At 36.8% G+C, this 17,228-nt stretch overlaps 1 protein-coding gene across 1 annotated transcript; it reads left to right on the top strand.

Annotated features, from left to right (window-relative positions):
- Positions 1 to 15,148: 15,148 nt before the first annotated feature.
- On the top strand, positions 15,149 to 16,874 carry LOC131332685 (uncharacterized). The gene is made up of 2 exons (XM_058366983.1): positions 15,149 to 15,821; positions 16,354 to 16,874. Exons 1-2 carry the CDS (start codon positions 15,149 to 15,151, stop codon positions 16,872 to 16,874), a joined length of 1,194 nt encoding a protein of 397 aa, XP_058222966.1.
- The last annotated feature ends 354 nt before the right edge of the window (positions 16,875 to 17,228 follow it).

The following is a 17,228-nucleotide window of genomic DNA, read 5'->3' as shown; positions in this document are numbered from 1 at the left end:
AGAAGTTCCCTTTAGGAATGTCCCAAAATATTATTCATTTTAAAAAGTCAACTAAAGAAGTATCTTGATAATCCAAAATTTACACTTTATAAATAATTAAAAATAACTTTACTAGTGGCATTCAAGAGGTAGTATTGGAAATCGAAGGTCAATTTCAAATGAGACATGCATTGACTTAGGCTCCGTTCCGGAAACGGAAAAAAACCCTTATTTTTTAAGAAGGCAATTTCAAGCTCAAAAATGAGGGGTTTATTGAAATCTAAAAATATACACTATGGATCTTGTTTGAAAGATCTCATTGAGATCTTTTATACGATGCAAAAAAAATTAAAAATTTATTTTTCATTTACATTATTTTTGAGTTTGAAAATGTGAAATAAGCTGCTTATTTTTTAAGAAGGTTTTTGGAACGGGGTCTTAGGAGTGTTTCTACTGACCAATAATTTGTGGATCATAATTTTTTAATTTTTGTTCTTATTCAAAAAAATTCACGTCAATTAGTTATGGACCAAATTTTTATGCAATATTAGTTCGTCTCGATAAGAGGAATCGGATAAGTAAAAAATTATGGCTTTTGAGCTTTTACTTGGATATTTCTCAAATACTTGTGTAAATTTTATATATATTTTTTTCGATTTCACTAATCGAAACGAACCAATATTGCATAAAAAATTTGGCCCGAAACTAACAAACACGGAAAAAAATTGAATAAAAATAAAACTAAAAAATTATGTCCACAAATTATTGGTCAGTGGAAACACGCTTGGTTGAAATTTCAAGAGGAACCAACATTGTGGGACAAGTGATTATGGCCCGTTTGGATGCTTCCTTTTCGCATTTTCATTTTCTCCTTTTCACCTTTTGGTTGTTTGGCAGGTTCTTTTAAAATGCATTACAGGAGAATGGGTTTTGGTTTTTGATTTTTTTAGAGAGTAGGGTGTTTGGCAACCCCATTTTCCCATTTTTTCATTTTGGGTGGTTGGCACCTCATTACGAGAACTCATTCTGGGAGAATGAATTCATGGTTTTTCACTTTAGAAGCAAAAACCCAAAATCTGCTCCGGAGGAGCTTTTCACATTTTTGTCTTTTCCCATTTTCTAGTCAATTACCAAAATACCCACTTCTCCTTCCCTTATTTACCAGTTTTGCCCCCCCTCCTCTTATCCACTTGTTTCCTCTCCTGTTCACACCAGACGGCAAATCCACTTATTTCCCATTTTCTTTTCTTTTCTTTTCTTTTTTGCTTCAGTTCGTACGTACTGGCGTGGTGTGTGTGTGTGTGTGTGTTTTTTTTGCTTTAGTTGGTACTTTAATTTGTTTGCTAATATTAAGGGTTTATGTTTGTTTTATTGTTCTTGGCGTTAAATTAAAGTGGTGGAATTTCTTATTTCAAATATTACTTGTAACATGGTCTTATTATTTAAATTATAAAATACCAAATAAAAAATTATCGAATGTCTTCCTTACACCTCACATTTGAAAATGAAAAAATGAAAAAATTAAATATTATAAAAAAATATTTTAACACAATAATAACGGCCAAAGGCAAAAAGAAAACAAAATTTGTATACCTTTTAAAACAATAATAGAGGCCAAGGGCAACTTGGTAAAAAATCAATCCATAATTCATTTTCATCATTCATCTACCAAACACTACTACTGTTCCAAAATACATTATACACATATCTTCCAAACACTCTTTCATTCTTCAAAACACATTCTGACCATAATCCAAAAAGCTAAAAAGCCAAATAACTGAAAATGAAAAGCCAAAAAGTAGGCTCCCAAACACCCCAGTAAAAAAAGGCCCTGAGGTACTTTTTGCATTTTCTCATTTTCACAAAATGTGTTGAAAGACCAAAATACCCTCCTCTCATTTGGGTAATAACCTAACCCCACTTCTCAAATCCAGGTGGCTGTTTCTATTTTTTCCTTTAGTTGGTAAGAGTATGTTTTTTTTTTTTAATTAATTTTGGTTCGAAGTTTTTCTTTTGTGTGTTCGGCATTTGGTTGGATTTAAGTTAATTCAATTGTTACGCTAAGTTAAATTTTTTTCTTTTTTGCTTTTACTTAATTGGAAATATTTGATTCTTTCTAATTAGAAAAAAATGAGAGACTTGCAATTAAGGAATATATATATATATATATATATATAGTTAAACGCAAGAAAATAACCATATTTCACAATATAACTTTAAGAAAATTAATTAAGTTATTCATTATTGGCTTTTTACATTTTCCTTGTTTGGCACCAACTTTTGAAAATGAGTTTGGCCAAAATGAATTCACTAATTTTTCTGGGGGAAAGTTTTTTTTTTTTGGCATCGTTGGGTTTTCCCATTTTAGGTAAAATTATCGAAATACCCTCACTAATTTTAACTGGTTACCAGTTTACCCTCACTTTACTCTTACAGAAACCTACTCACTTTGCTAATTATTTTGAATTTGAAAATAAAAAAAGTCAAGACTCAAAGTTATGAGATACAGTATTTGTAAAGCACAATACTCAAAAAAGTAATTTCCCAACAAATATTTTTACCGGATTTAAATAAATGAAAAAATATTATTTATACATCTTTTAATACAATAATAATAACCAAGGGCAACATGATAAAAAATCAACCCATAATGCATTTTCATCATATATCTCCCAAACACTACTCCATTTGCAAAATAAATTTTGACCATTATCTAAAAAGCCAAAAAACTAAAAATAAAAAGCCAAAAAGTAGGCTCTTAAATACCCCACCAAATTCTGATAATAATCCAAAAATCAAAAGGCCAAAAAACTGAAAATGAGAAGCCAAAAAAATAGGCTCCCAAACACATATTTATGTTTGTTGCCTTTCACTTTCGGTAGTTCCTAAAAGGCCCTTGAAGTTTCGGTATTAATTTCGGCTGATGAGTCGATGACCCTCTGGATCTGGTGGTGTAGGTCGGGCGTTGTTGTCTTTGGGGTTAATGAGTACAATGACGTAAATGTCCCCATCGCGGCGTCACTGTGCGTGGATGTTGGGGTGACCCCTTCCGCTGGCGGTTACAAGCATACCAAACCGTTTTTTTTAAAGCGGTCAAGTGAGTGCAAGAAAGAGAACTATATTTAATTTTGGTTTGTTTGCTTAGTGAGATACTAATTTTTTCCAAAAAAAAGGAGATTTTTAGTAAATAATTTTCATCATCAACAAGTAAGACAAAATAATCGAAAAACTATTTTTGTTTGACCAAAAAAATAAATAAATAAAATAACATTTATAAGTCATAATAAGTCAGGCTTTTTACCTCTAGGTTCAAAAAATAGAAAAAAATTCCCATCAGGTCTCCTCTAATTAATGAAAAAATTCTATGAAAGTGTCTAAAACCTTAAATCCTGAAAGTACCTAACCATTATGGCACCCTATGAAAGTGCCAAAATACTAGGGTACCCTATGAAAATGTCTAAAACACTAAAATCCTATAATAATAAAAATGCACTCTAAAACCCTTATGAAAGTACCTAAATCTAAACCCTAGAGCTATATGAAAACGCCTAAATATAAACCCTAGAATACCCTAAAACCTAGGGTGACACTTCCATTAATGGTAAATTTTTAATTTTGGGATGGAATGACCCCTTTGATACCATTTAGAAGATTGAGGCTCTGTTTGTTTAGATGTAAAATATTTTTCGGTAAAATGTTTACCTATTTTTCTGTGTGTGGTTGTGTAAAAAATGAGAAAAACATTTTACATGTAAAACATATTCCATCAATTTGATGAAAATGACTTGTCCTTAAATCTTCCATAAGTTATTTTCCGAAATGAACACACTGCCTTTTATTGCAATTTTCACTATTCAGTTTCCTCGATCGTCAATCCTGACCCACGTTCAATTCCAATAATTTTAGATCTCTTAACGTTTTAAGCCCCCTCTTTCTCTTTACATTATTTTGTTAATTTCTGAAAATATTTTCAAGTGCTAACCAAATACCAAAAATAAAAATTTAAAGTTTATTTTTTTTTTAAATATTTTACATGAAAAATATTTTATATTGTACAACATTTTACATCGAAACAAACGGAGTCTGAACTCAATCTCCATTAAAGAGATCTATGAACTCGATGGAAATGAGAGAGGAGAGGAGAGAGAAATAAATGGTTTTGTATCCTGACAATCCTGTTAATCTTTCATCACTACTCAGCAAATGATTTTTTTTTTTGATCCGCTACTCAGCAAATGATTGATACGAGAATAAATACAACTTAGCCTCCGTTCTGGAACAAAAAATAAGTCTTAGGCTCCGTTTCAGAACACCTTCTTAAAAAATAAGTACTTATTTCATATTTTCAAACTCAAAAATAATATAAATAAAAAATTATTTTTTTAATTTTTTTGCACCATATAAAAGATCTCGATAAGATCTATCAAACAAGATCCATATTGCTAGGAAAATTATTTGTGTAAACACATTATTTTTAAGCTTGAAATTGCATTCTTAAAAAATAAGTACTTATTTTTAGTTACGGAACGGGGTTATTTTTTTAAGAGGACAATTTCAAATTCAAAAATTATGAGTTTATTGAAATCTAAAAATATGTAATATGGATCTTGTTTGGAAGACCTCGATGAGATCTTTTATACGATGCAAAAAAATTCAAAAATTATTTTTTATTTACTTTATTTTTAAATTTAAAAATGTAAAATAAATTGCTTCTTTTTTAAGAATATTTCTAGAACGGGGCTACTCCAAACCAGCTAGCCTGGGGTAAAAGTCTTTACCCACCTGCCTAACTACAGCTGTAACCAGACTAAACAGATTACATTACCAACTAACCAACTAACTTACACCACAATTTTTTGATTTTGTCATTATTCAAACTTTAATGCGATATAGATTAGTCTTAACGAGAGGAATCGAAAAAGTAAAAAATTATTACTTTTACATAAGTATTTTGAAAAATATCAAAGAAAAAAAAATTCAAAAACTGACTTTTTAAGCTTTTCTTTGGATATTTTCCAAAGTACTTGTATAAAAGTCATAATTTTTTACTTTTCTGACTCCTCTCGTCGAGACGAACTTATATCACATAAAAATTTACCGTAAAACTAAAAAACATAAAAAAAAAATTAAATAAAGACAAAACTAAAAATTATACCACATAAATTAATCATTAATGTAAACACCCTCGATCTAATGAGCTTGGCTAACAGTTTTTTTTTTTTTAAACATGTTTATAGTCACTGGAGCTGCCCAGCCAGCCTGGCCTTATGATTGTGTTCAAGTTTGACCAAAAACGAAGTCGTCTGTGCTGAAGTTAAAATTTGTTTGAGTGAAGGGTGATGAACCATTTTGGGCCTAAGGTACGTACCACCTGGACTGGATCGGCTTCTTCTTCGGCTCTTTTCTCTTCTTCAAAAGTTATCTTCAAACTCCTTTAAATTTCTTGGAGCCCACTGGAGGATGGATATATGATGAGCCCATATGTGTTAAATGGGGTTTTCAGAAAAAAATGTGTCAACACATGGAGAGCAACATTGTGTAGTATCTAAATTCATGCGGGCATTCCAAGCCCAACAATCTCTCTCTCAAGATGACGCTTACACAATCCCAAGGTTTGACGTCTCATGACTTTTTGGCTCTGATACCAGTTGTTAGACCGCTTTCGACCTTCTCTTCTAAAACCGATTGTTGTTGGGGAAGATTTCAACTTCGACATCGTACCGGCATGAATGTTAGTTTTTTTTTTTGTCAGGATGGTCGCAGGGAGCAAAACTATGTAACCAAATCAATTGGGGTACTCCAAGCCCAACAGACTCTTTAAGGATGTTTTTGAATATGATGATTAAAAGTGTTGACAAAAGCGGAAGTCAATCATGTTTAATTAGGGCTTGTTAATGTAGAAAGTATAGATGAGTGTTACAATATTGTGTTATAGAGAGGAAGCTAGAGCATGCAAACTATGAAGAAAATTTTCTTGCTACTTAAAGAGTGATATTAAAAGCCAATAGAAGGAAAAACAAAAATAAATAAATGGGGGTTAGTTGAAATATCAGCAAAAAAAGGCCCCCCTCCCCCCCTTAAAGAAGATTATTATTATTTTTTTGGTTTGATGTATCATCTACTTACACCACTGCAAACGTGAAATGGTACCCATAACTTTATAATCTAGATTCATCAAACAATATTAATCGCAAATATCAAACTAAAATGCACTGGCTACTAGTGAAAAGATTATTTTCACACTATTGCTTAGAAAAAAAATCATAAACTTGAACTACACGTTATTAATTTGAATTTACAATGTCATGCGGGACAATAACCACAGTTGTACGAGATTTCTACCTCTCGATCTCCAGAATCTTGAAATTTCTACAACTAAATTTTTGTAAAATTCCTCTTTCTTTTTGAACTTTTCAAAATTTGAAATTTCTTTTACATTAACCATTCATCTTGATCAAAGAATTCTAAGATAGAAAAAAAAAAACATGACCAAATTTAAAAAAAATAAAAAATCACTTAAGAGATAAAAATTGATAATGGTAGTTTTTTTTCGTTTGTTCTTTGTCCTTTTTTTTCAACTTAGGGGTCCACCTTTTTATACTTTTTTAACGTTTCTCATCAAGATGAATAATTAATCTCAAATATTTTGATAAAAATCTAAACAAAATTAGTAATAAACACAAAGAATACACATTGTTTTTCAAAATAATTAATTTGGCCCAAACCGTCTTGTAACAACTCCAATTTTTTTTAGTAAAAAAAAAAATCCTCGTTTAAATATTTGAATTTTTTTTTATGAATTCTTAAACTTTGGATAGTAATCAATTTTTTTCAAAAGTAGTAAACCTAGACTTGTCATCTATGCAAGCTTATAAATAATAGCCTTGAACCTATTTACCCTTCAAAGATACTTTCCTAGATTCCTAAGTACATACTAGCCTATTTTTTTAAGCATGCCTAGTTATACTTTCTATAAAATTGTTATCCATTGGCCAATAGCATACCACTTAGCCTTAGCCATAGTCATTACACTTTCTTGGTCTTATACACACACACATATTATACATATTTATATGGACACATGGGAAAAAGGAAGAGAGAGAGAGAGAGAGAGAGAGAGAGAGAGGTGTGTGCATGTGCCTACTTTATCCTAGAAAGCTATGCTTCCTTACATTTTTTAAGCCTTTAAGCCAAATTACCACATGACAACCCATTCCTAAACTATAATTATTTAGGATTTTCCTAAAAAGCTTAAGATCCTACTTGCCTTATATAGCATTAAGCCTATAATGAAAAAGACAAGTCATGGCATGCTTGGGAGACTTGATTGGACAAGACCATGGAACAAATCCATGGGAAAGAGAGAGAGGGAGATTTTCGGCCATTGTAGAGAGAGAGAGAGAGAGAGAGAGAGAGAGAGAGAGAGAGAGCCAATATTTTGCTATAAATAGGACGCCTCACTTTTCATTCAACTCACATCTTCCATCCTTCAAGTTCTCTCTTTAGAATTTTTGTGTTCTTACTTTGTTTTTAAAGTTCTTCCTTTATTCTTGAGTCCTTCAAGAAACTCATCCAAAGCCGCTACTAAACCGCCACTCGACCACCCTTTCGATCCATAAGTTTAGTAGTTTTAGTCAAGATCTAGTTTCGAAAGAAACCTTTCTCTTTCAAAGCTACCGTAAGCTTAACGTAGGAAGTCACTCCGTTTGATAGCCGACGAACTTACTTTTTTTTTGTAGCCGTACCTACCGCCAAGAAGAACGGTAGATTTTCCTTACTCATTCCCCTAAGTATAAAAGTAAAATTGTTTGATACTTGTATTGTGTGAAATGTATGAGACTATGCTGAAAAACTTAACTTTATTTTTCGAAAAAATAAATACTGTTTTGGAACTTTCCAAAAAGAAAGAAAGAACGGTGTTTAAAAAGTTTATCGCTTAATTAGTAAGTATTCGTATTTTGATCTTTAGGATGGTTATGAGCATGTATACTTGAATTACTTATCTTGTTGTAAAGCATAAGTGATCTTCACTCCAAAGGCGACCGTACATGTGGCATTATGTTTTAAGTGGTGATTTGAGCATGATTAGTAATATAAAGTTGGATGATCTTGCTAGTTTAGTTTCAAGATTACAATGAATGATTTATGATTTCGCATGTGAAAAGTCCTACCGCGGAGTCGTTGCATGAAAACGAGACACAGAAATCGAGAAAGTAGAAACATGACACCTAGGGTGTGGTTAATAGAATGATGTGATTTGCAAAAGAGAAATGTTTTGAAAACTGCAATGTGGTCGGACTTGGTAGCCCGTTATAAGGAGTGCGTGTGTAAAGTATTTTCGAAAAAAAACAATGGGAACCTGGAGCAGCGGAACCATTTTGGTATACTCGAGAACCCAGAGCGACGGAACCATTTTGGTATACCCGAGAACCCGGAGCGGCGGAACCAAGGGATGAGTTGTGGTTTGGTTATCCGCGAAGAGGAGCCAACGCAATTGGTTTAATGATTTTCGAAAACCCACATGAAAACCCAGAGCGGCAGAACCATTGTGAGGATACTCGAGAACTCGGAGCGATGGAACCGAGGGTTTTGAATTGTGGATTGATTATCCGTGGAGAGGAGCCAATGCCAAATTCAATGTTTTTGTGTGCCAATGGGAACCTGGAGCGGCGGAACCATTGTGAGGATACTCGGGAGATCGGAACGGCGGAACCGAGGTTGGGTGTGTTAAAAATGATTTTGAAAATGTTGATTTGGTATAAAAATTGTGACATTGTCTACGAGAAGTCACCTAGGAGAAACTCAGAAAAATCATGAACACCAACATCAGTTTGGGTATTGAATGTGGATGTGTCATTGTTAACTATTTGTTAGATATGCAAGTACTATGTGGAAATTGTCAAACTATGATCTTCTGCTTATAAGTTAAGGGTTAGTGGGTATGGATTGTTCTATTTAGTTTTTGTAGCTCACGGTGTTACCTTTGGTGACCCTGACATATTATATTGGTGGCAACACTGGTATAATATGTCAGATCTTATAGATGAACAGGGTGAAATCTACACCTTGAAAGCTTTTTGGAGCCGAGGAGCTGGCTAGGATGGAAGAACAGGCGGAGCTGTAGTTAGGAACCTTAGTTTCCCTCCTTTTGTGTAATCATGGGGATTATGTTGTAATAATCAGCCAGTAAGGGTCATCATCGAGCCGGGCCGACCCAGCCCGCCAGGTCACTGCCCAAGCCCGCCCACGGGCTGGGCCGCTCGGGCTTTTTCTTTTTTGCGGGCCGGGCGGGCCAAGCTGCCTACCATAAATTGAAACCCAGGCCCAGCCCACGGGCTAGCCCAATTGGCGGGCTAATGGCCAAAATCCGGGCAGGCTGAAATACAACTTTTCTTGGGTTGGAATACAACTTTTCCCAGGGGGGCCAACGGGCTGGAATAAATTTTGTTGGGCTGAAATACAACTTTGCTGGAATAAATTTTGTGTTTTGTAGTGGAATACAATTTTGCTGTTTTATTAATCAAAAATAAAAAGTCCAACATTAATACAACAAACATAAAATTCAGAATTGAATAAAATCTACTACAATAGAAATACAATTCAAAAAGTCCTGAAGTACAGAAGTCCAAAAGTCCAGAAATCTCGGAGTCCAAAAGTCCAGAAATACAAAAATAGGCATGACAACAAAAATACTCAATCGCCGAAGCAACCCGGACTTGCATAATAGGGTCATAAGCATGTTGTTTTCAAATGTGACTCTGTCAAAGTATCTCATAAGGGGAATTGGTTGAATTGTCAAGTATGAAATCCTTCATACCATTCCTTGACAGGAAGAGTATCCAATCATCAATATCTGAGCGGCAACTAAACTGTAGTACTGGAAGGGGCAGAGAACAAATTTTTGAATAGGGCCATTGCGAAGCAAGATAATTTTGTGTGAATAACAGAGCTCCTATCTATTTCATAAAGAATGTGTAACAAGAGCTTAACAGGAATGGTTTTCCAGATCAGTCAACTATATCCTTCTTTTGAAGTACCCAGAATATGCCAAAGAAGTTCTTTGCCATACACATGAGCCTCATATCTATTTCATAAAGAGAGTGTGTAGCAAGAGCTTAACAGGAAATAGTTTTTCAGATCAGTCAACTATATCATTATTGTGAAGTACCTAGTACCCATTGTCAGAGAGCAGTTTCACAACTTCAAACTCACACAAACTGCTACGTATCAAAAAAAAGGAAGGATTTCCAGAAAAGCATACCAGTCAATCAAGTGATTCGGCCACTGATTCGGTATCGCTTTCTTCAATAAATGACGGTCTTGATATCTTGAGATTTCTTATTAAATCTGCAAGTTATCTTTCTTGTTGAGCTTGTTGCAATCTCCACTCAGCCAATTGCCAATATTTTAAGCAAATCAATGCTTCCACGGTCTCTGGGCTTAAATTGGCCCTCTTTTCAGAAATTACTCGACCACCTGCACTAAAAGCAGCTTCGGATGCAACAGTAGAAACCAGAACTGTTAGTATATCACGAGCCATAACAGTTAGTATGGGGTTCCTAGACTCTTGTAATTTCCACCAAGATAATAAATCAAATGGTTCATCATCATCAGTTTCCAAAGCTGGTTGGTTAAGATAACGTGTTAATTCGGACTCAACACCACTAACAGTAGAAGTATGAGACATTCTTCTAATTTTAAGCAATGACATTGCCCCCCCTCCAATTGCCGATGTGGCCGGGCTCGTGGTCTGCACTGTTGGTGTCCTATCTACAACTCCCACTTGTGTTCTGTAGTGCTCAAATAAATTAGCTAATTTAGTCCTTGCCAAAATCATTGTATCTACAACTTCTGATTCATTGTCATTAAGTACTCTCAACCATTGTTCCAATGCATTCATTTTCAAATGAAAATCTACGATAATAGCAAAACAAAAAATAAGTGGTAAAGTTTTAAAATACTTATCAAATTTTGATCTTATTACAGTTAATACATCTATAAAATGATCAAGTGCAGAAAATTTTGAAAAGTTAGACAAATGTTAACTAATTGAATAATAACACGAGGTACCGTAGGAGTATAAACACAACAAAAAACTCTAGTTGAACTATCAAAAACTTCAAAGAAATCTCTTACAATTTCAGCAACAAGCCAATCTTGTTCAGTAGATGTTTCAATTCTTGCAGCACCTTGAATTTGCAAAGTATAATAATGTAAAACTTTTTTGCATATAACAGCAAGTCTTAAAAGTTCATAAGTTGAATTCCACCTAATAGGCATATCCAAATTAATATTCTTTTTTCTAAAACCATAATGTTTTAAGCACTTCAAATAGAGTTCATACCTGTGAACAGAAGAATTAATATTGCGCACAATGTTTTTTATTTTTTCAACAGAAAAAGCTAGCAAACTTAAACCATCTTGTACAACCAAATTTAAAATATGAGCACAACAACGCACATGAAATACATCATATAGAACTGAACCAACAGGAACATCAAGCAATCCTTTTAAAGATTTTTCAGCTACATTATTATTTGTGGCGTTATCTAAAGTTATTGAAAATGTCTTTTTAGAAATACCCCATGCAATCAATTCTTCATGAATAACATTTGCAATAGTAAGACTAGTGTGTGGTATCTCAATCATTTTGAAAGATATTATTTTTTTGTTCAATCTCCATTGCTCATCAATAAAGTGTGCAGTTAAGCATAAAAATCCCATATGAGATCTTGAAGTCCACAAATTAGAAGTTAAACAGATTTTTCCATTATAATTTTTAAAATAAGATAACAAATTATCACGATTTTGCTTAAAATATTTCATAACATCTCTTTTAGCAGTTGATGCAGAAAAACCACAATATTGAGGATTTAAACCTCTTTGTTCCATTCCAGTAAAATCATGGTTTTCAACAAAAGTAAAAGGAAATTCTACTCTAACCACGTAATCTACGACTTCTTGACGAGCAACTAACTGGTCAAAATTAAACCATGCCAATTTTCCTTCAGTGTCTTTACCTAATTGTATTTGTGTTCTAATGTCTACTTGATTTCCATGTTTTTTAAGACAAGATAGATGGTGCCTTTTCAAATGAGTAGTTACATCGTTTGCACTACTAGCAAACAATTTACCACATAAATAATGTTTGGCTTTCTCCAATGTAACACCATCAACAACAAGTTTTTCTTTTTTAAAAAACTTCCACATTTCAGATTTTTCTTTAGGATTTGCGGAAGATGAACTGGGTAGAGAAGAAAAAGTGGGAGATGTTGGCGATCCTATAGATTCAATTTCAAGTATCTCATTTTCTTCCTCTAGGTTTACGGGAATTTGATGACCAGCCATAATAAATAAAAAAGACTAAATAACAAGTAAATATCAACTAATAAGTACGAAAATGCAAATAAAATTGAAAGAAAAAAAAATTGTTACAGATCGGCAGAGAAGAGTGGAAATCGGAGAGGAGAGGCAGAGGATTATGGTTAAGATCGGCGGAGAGCAGAGCGGCGGAGGACTATGGTCGAGATCGGCTGAGAGCGGAGCGGCGGAGGATTGAGGTTTAGATCGGCGGAGAGCGGAGAGGCGGAGGACTGTGGAGCGAAGAGATGCGAAGAGATTGAGAGGCGAGAGAGAGCAGATGAGTTTTGCCATTGTGCTTTGGATTTAAGACTTTGAGAGGCGAGAGAGTGTAGATGAGTTTTTGGATCTGAGAGGTGAGAAAGAGCAAATGAGTTTGCGTTTGATCTCAGCAGCAGAAAAGAGTATTTATACCTAGGGTTGGAAAAAGAATTTTATCCTGTGTGGTTGCAAGCCAAAGTTCATCAATGTGTTGGAGCCGTTGATCTCTATTAACGGGCAGAACCAGATTCCAGAAGGAGCCGTTAGAAATTATAACGGGCAGAACCACTGAACCAGCAAGACAGAACGGTACTACGGGCTATTGGGCGGGTACCATGGGCGGGCTTGTGGATGGGCTAACGGGCCGGGCCTACGGGCGGGTTGCCTAAAAATTCATAGGCCCCGAGCCTGCCCATTACAAACTATGGGCTGGGCTAGCCCAACCGTTTCACGGGCTCGGGCCGGGTAAAAGCCCGGCGGGCTAAGGGCGGGCTGTGGGCCTTCGGGCTAAATGATGAGGCTTATGAGCCAGACTCTATTTAGTTTTTCAATGAAATTGTTTATTTAACATTCCCAAAATTAGGAGCATTACAACTTGGTAGGAAAGCTTTAGGTTCAAAATCTCGGCCATGGGTAGAATGGGTAGAACTGTAAGATAGTTTGGCCATTGCACAAATGAGAATTGAGTTTAAGTTTATCATCCCAAATTGGGTGGAATTCTGACAAAGCAATCTTCGGATTTAAGCAAGGTGTAGGAAATTGGCAGTACCATCGAGCTGGGAATTTCCGAACAATTGGATGATGACTTAAATCAAGGATCGAACGTGGAATTAGAAACTCGATAGTTTTCTCTAATAGTTAGTAAACCTTTGTCCTAAAATGTTACTAATTGAGGTTAAACTCTTTTCTTGTGGATGAACCAACAAAATCTCTATCAAGCCAACCTGCTAGCTGAAACTCACCATCTTACAAGCACCCTAAGGTCAATGACGAACCAATTAGTAGGGGATCCTTACTTTCCATATGCATTTTCCTACACTCATGACTACTACCAAGAACATGGCACCATCATACTTCCCGAGGAGGAGGATGATCCCGAAGCAGTACCAGTCTTAGTCCAATTGGCATCCCCCAATGATGTGGAATTTTTAATTGAGGAGAACGATGCCGAAGCAACCCCCGCCCTAGCTCCAATGGCACCCCTCGATAACATGGTTGAGAAAGTCGAGGAGGATCCCAAAGAAGATCCCAAGGAAGAAGATCCCGAAGAGTTTCCTGATGAGGAACCAATGGGCTGAGAATCTGACGATGAGGAAATATTGATTTACGAAGTGGAACCAGCAGAGTGGGTTATGCCCGATTTCATGGACATACCCGCCGACTCTAGAGATGTACCCCCACCACCTTTCGAGACCGACATCGACGCATATAAGATTGAATTCTCGGATATCTTTTAGACTAGTTAGGAAGGTTTAGCAAGCGGTTGGATATTTTGTTGTAATCGGAATGTTGTAGGAAGTTTAGGCTAATATAAACCATCTTTGTTGTACTTGTTTTACTAAGTAATCAAAGACTTGTGTTTTCTATTGGTATATGATCACTGTTCATTTGTACTTGTATCTTATACTTAAATGTGTGCGATCCTCTCCTTTCACTGTTAAGTCTAATATATAACTTTCCTTATTGATATAGATGTCGAACGTACCATAATGAGGATGCCCACCTTTCGCCCCTCGAGTCTTGGCCAACTACCGGTTATTGTTAGCACCAGAGTACACGGGACCAATAATTCCATCCGAGGATGACATGGAGCTCTATGAAGTCCTAATCACTTGGGAGCTACCCCACCAATGGTGACTCCCGAGCCCCTTCCACCTACCCATGTCCCTGTACCACCCGTGCAGAACTTTGAGCAACCATTTGACTATATTATGTCTGACCCGAAATTGGAGGCTGCAATGCTGAATCTCTCCCAGTACTACCTAGAACCACTGGAAGAACCACCAGTCCTAACTATGGAAGAATTGCTCACACAGGAACGTGAGAATCTCCTTAGAGCCGATACCGTTGCCAAGAGGAGCTACAAGATGTGGCTAAGGGAGATTTATGGAATCAATTTGCCTTAGAGTGGGTAACAGCGGCATAGAATAAAGCTTAGCGATCTATAGGACTATCTAATAGGAGTATGTAGGATCGTCTCCATTTGTATTAGAAAATCTTATCTTAAGTCTACTTGCTTTATAGTAGAACTCTATGCTCATAATGTTAATCATTTACTTATGAAAAGCTTGCTTTTATTAAGAGAGTACTGTTGCATACAGCCTGATACACCATTTGCAAAAGGAAAATTTGTTTAAATAGACTGAATCTTCCTTCCAATTTTTACTCGTAGATGGTAAACACACGTAATGGATTAAGACACGATAATGGAGGACCGTCTCACGCAAACCCCAACCTGGCCCAGATCATGCAAGCGTTTATAACCTCCTTGAACACCAACCACCAAAACCAAAACCATAACGACAGATCCATGAACCGAACTCAAGCAATGAACAAGTTCTGCAAACGTCGACCCACGACTTTCCACGGAGACACCAACCCCGTGGTGGTCGAGACATGGCCAAATGAAGTTAAAATGATCCTCAGAACCTTAGGGATTACCCAAGGCAGAGACCGTGTGGCCTTGGCCACATACCAGCTAAAGGGAGAAGCCCGCTACTGGTGGGATCTAATGGAGGCAACCCATGCCATAGTCACCATGACTTTTGACGAGTTTGAAACTCTGTTTCTCGACAAGTATTTTCCCACGCCTCTTCGTTTGGCCAAGGAACAAGAGTTCCTAAACCTGAAACAAGGAACGATGACCGTTACGCAATACGCAGCCAAATTCGAGGAACTGTCTCGTTATGCCCAAACTGCCATTGCAACCGAAGACAAGAAGCCAATGAGATTTGAGTGGGGACTAACGATTGCACGAAGGGCTGTGGTGGCTCAAGCTTTTACCACCTATGCTGAAGTGGTAAAGTGTGCTCTCCGGTTAGAGAGTAAGGAGATGGACTTTAAAACCCGATGGAGGAAGACGACAGGCAGCACTGGTGGACCAATCCGAACCCAACCATCCAACAACAACCGCGGACCTTACCCCACCAAACCCTCTAACCCACCTCAAAACAACCAACCCTGGAAGACTGCTATCCTCGAAAGCAGCAAACCAAAGAGAGGTGGTTGAGACATAGCGACAGTTCAGTGCTTCAACTGCCAGGCTATGGGTCACTATAAGTGCGACTGCCCCCAACTTCAAAGGAAAAAGAATGAGAGCTTTGGAAATTAGAAAGCTCAACAACCTAGAAAGGCCAGCTTCATGAAGCCAAACCTTAGAGATCCATCACAGAAGCGGAATGGGCTGAACAAAGGAAAACAGCCCATGGGAACCCAACAGAGCACTGGAGGGCGTATCTTTGCACTGCAGACTGAGGAGCAGGAGCAGGATCCCTCAATGATCCAAGGTACGCTACTATTGTATAGTACCTACGTACAAGCTTTATTTGACTTTGGAGCATCACATTCGTTTATATCTTTTGCCTGCTTAACTGCTCTAGCACTAGAAACAGAACCCTTAAGAACGAGTACGAAAGTCACCTCGCCATTGGGGGGGGGGGGGGGGGAGTATAGCTGTTAATCTAGTGTGTAGAGAGTGCGAGATAGAAATAGCCAACCTGCGTCTGATTTGCGACCTCAAAGTGATTGACATAGCGGATTTCGACGTAATCCTTGGAATGGACTGGCTATCAGCTCACCGAGCGGTCATAGATTGCCATCAGAAGACGGTAACAACTCATACCTCTGAAGGGACTTGTTTTCGATTTAAGGGGGATAAACAAATAGCAAGTTCAACGACAAAGAGATCCAGGTGGCAAAATCAACTGTTTGGATGGCTCGCTAGCCTCCAAATGGAAGAAACCGACCGGATGGAATTGGGATTACCGCACATCGTTTGCGAGTACGCCGATGTTTTCCCTAAAGAACTTCCGAGCTTACCACCTCAAAGAAAGATAGACTTCTCTATAGAACTCCAACCAGGAATAACACCAATCTCGATGGCACCATATCGCATGGCCCCTGCAGAACTAAAGGAGCTCAAGACCCAATTGCAGGAGCTGTTGGACAAAGGATTCATCAGACCAAGTACATCACCATGGAGAGCGCCGGCATTGTTCGTGAAGAAGAAAGAAGGAACACTTCGACTGTGTATTAACTATGGGAAGTTAAACTAAGTCACAGTCAAGAACAGATATCCCCTGCCGAGGATCGACGATCTATTTGATCAATTAAGAGGGACAACCTGTTTCTCCAAAATCGATCTCCAATTAGGTTATCATCAGTTAAGGATCCGGGATGAGGACATCGCCAAGACAGCCTTCTGCACCCGATACGGACACTACGAGTTTATAGTGATGCCGTTCGGACTAATCAACGCTCCGGCAGTATTCATGTGTCTCATGAACAAGGTCTTTCAACCCTACTTAGACAAATTTGTAGTGGTGTTCATTGACAACATCTTGATATACTCTGCCAACAAGGAGGAGCACGAGGAACACCTCCAGATAGTGCTACAAGTACTTCGAGAT

Source organism: Rhododendron vialii, chromosome 7a, assembly GCF_030253575.1.
Source record: "Rhododendron vialii isolate Sample 1 chromosome 7a, ASM3025357v1".
Taxonomy (NCBI): domain Eukaryota; kingdom Viridiplantae; phylum Streptophyta; class Magnoliopsida; order Ericales; family Ericaceae; genus Rhododendron; species Rhododendron vialii.
The sequence above is the reverse complement of the archived record's forward strand: the minus strand, read 5'-3'. Positions and strand labels throughout refer to the sequence as shown.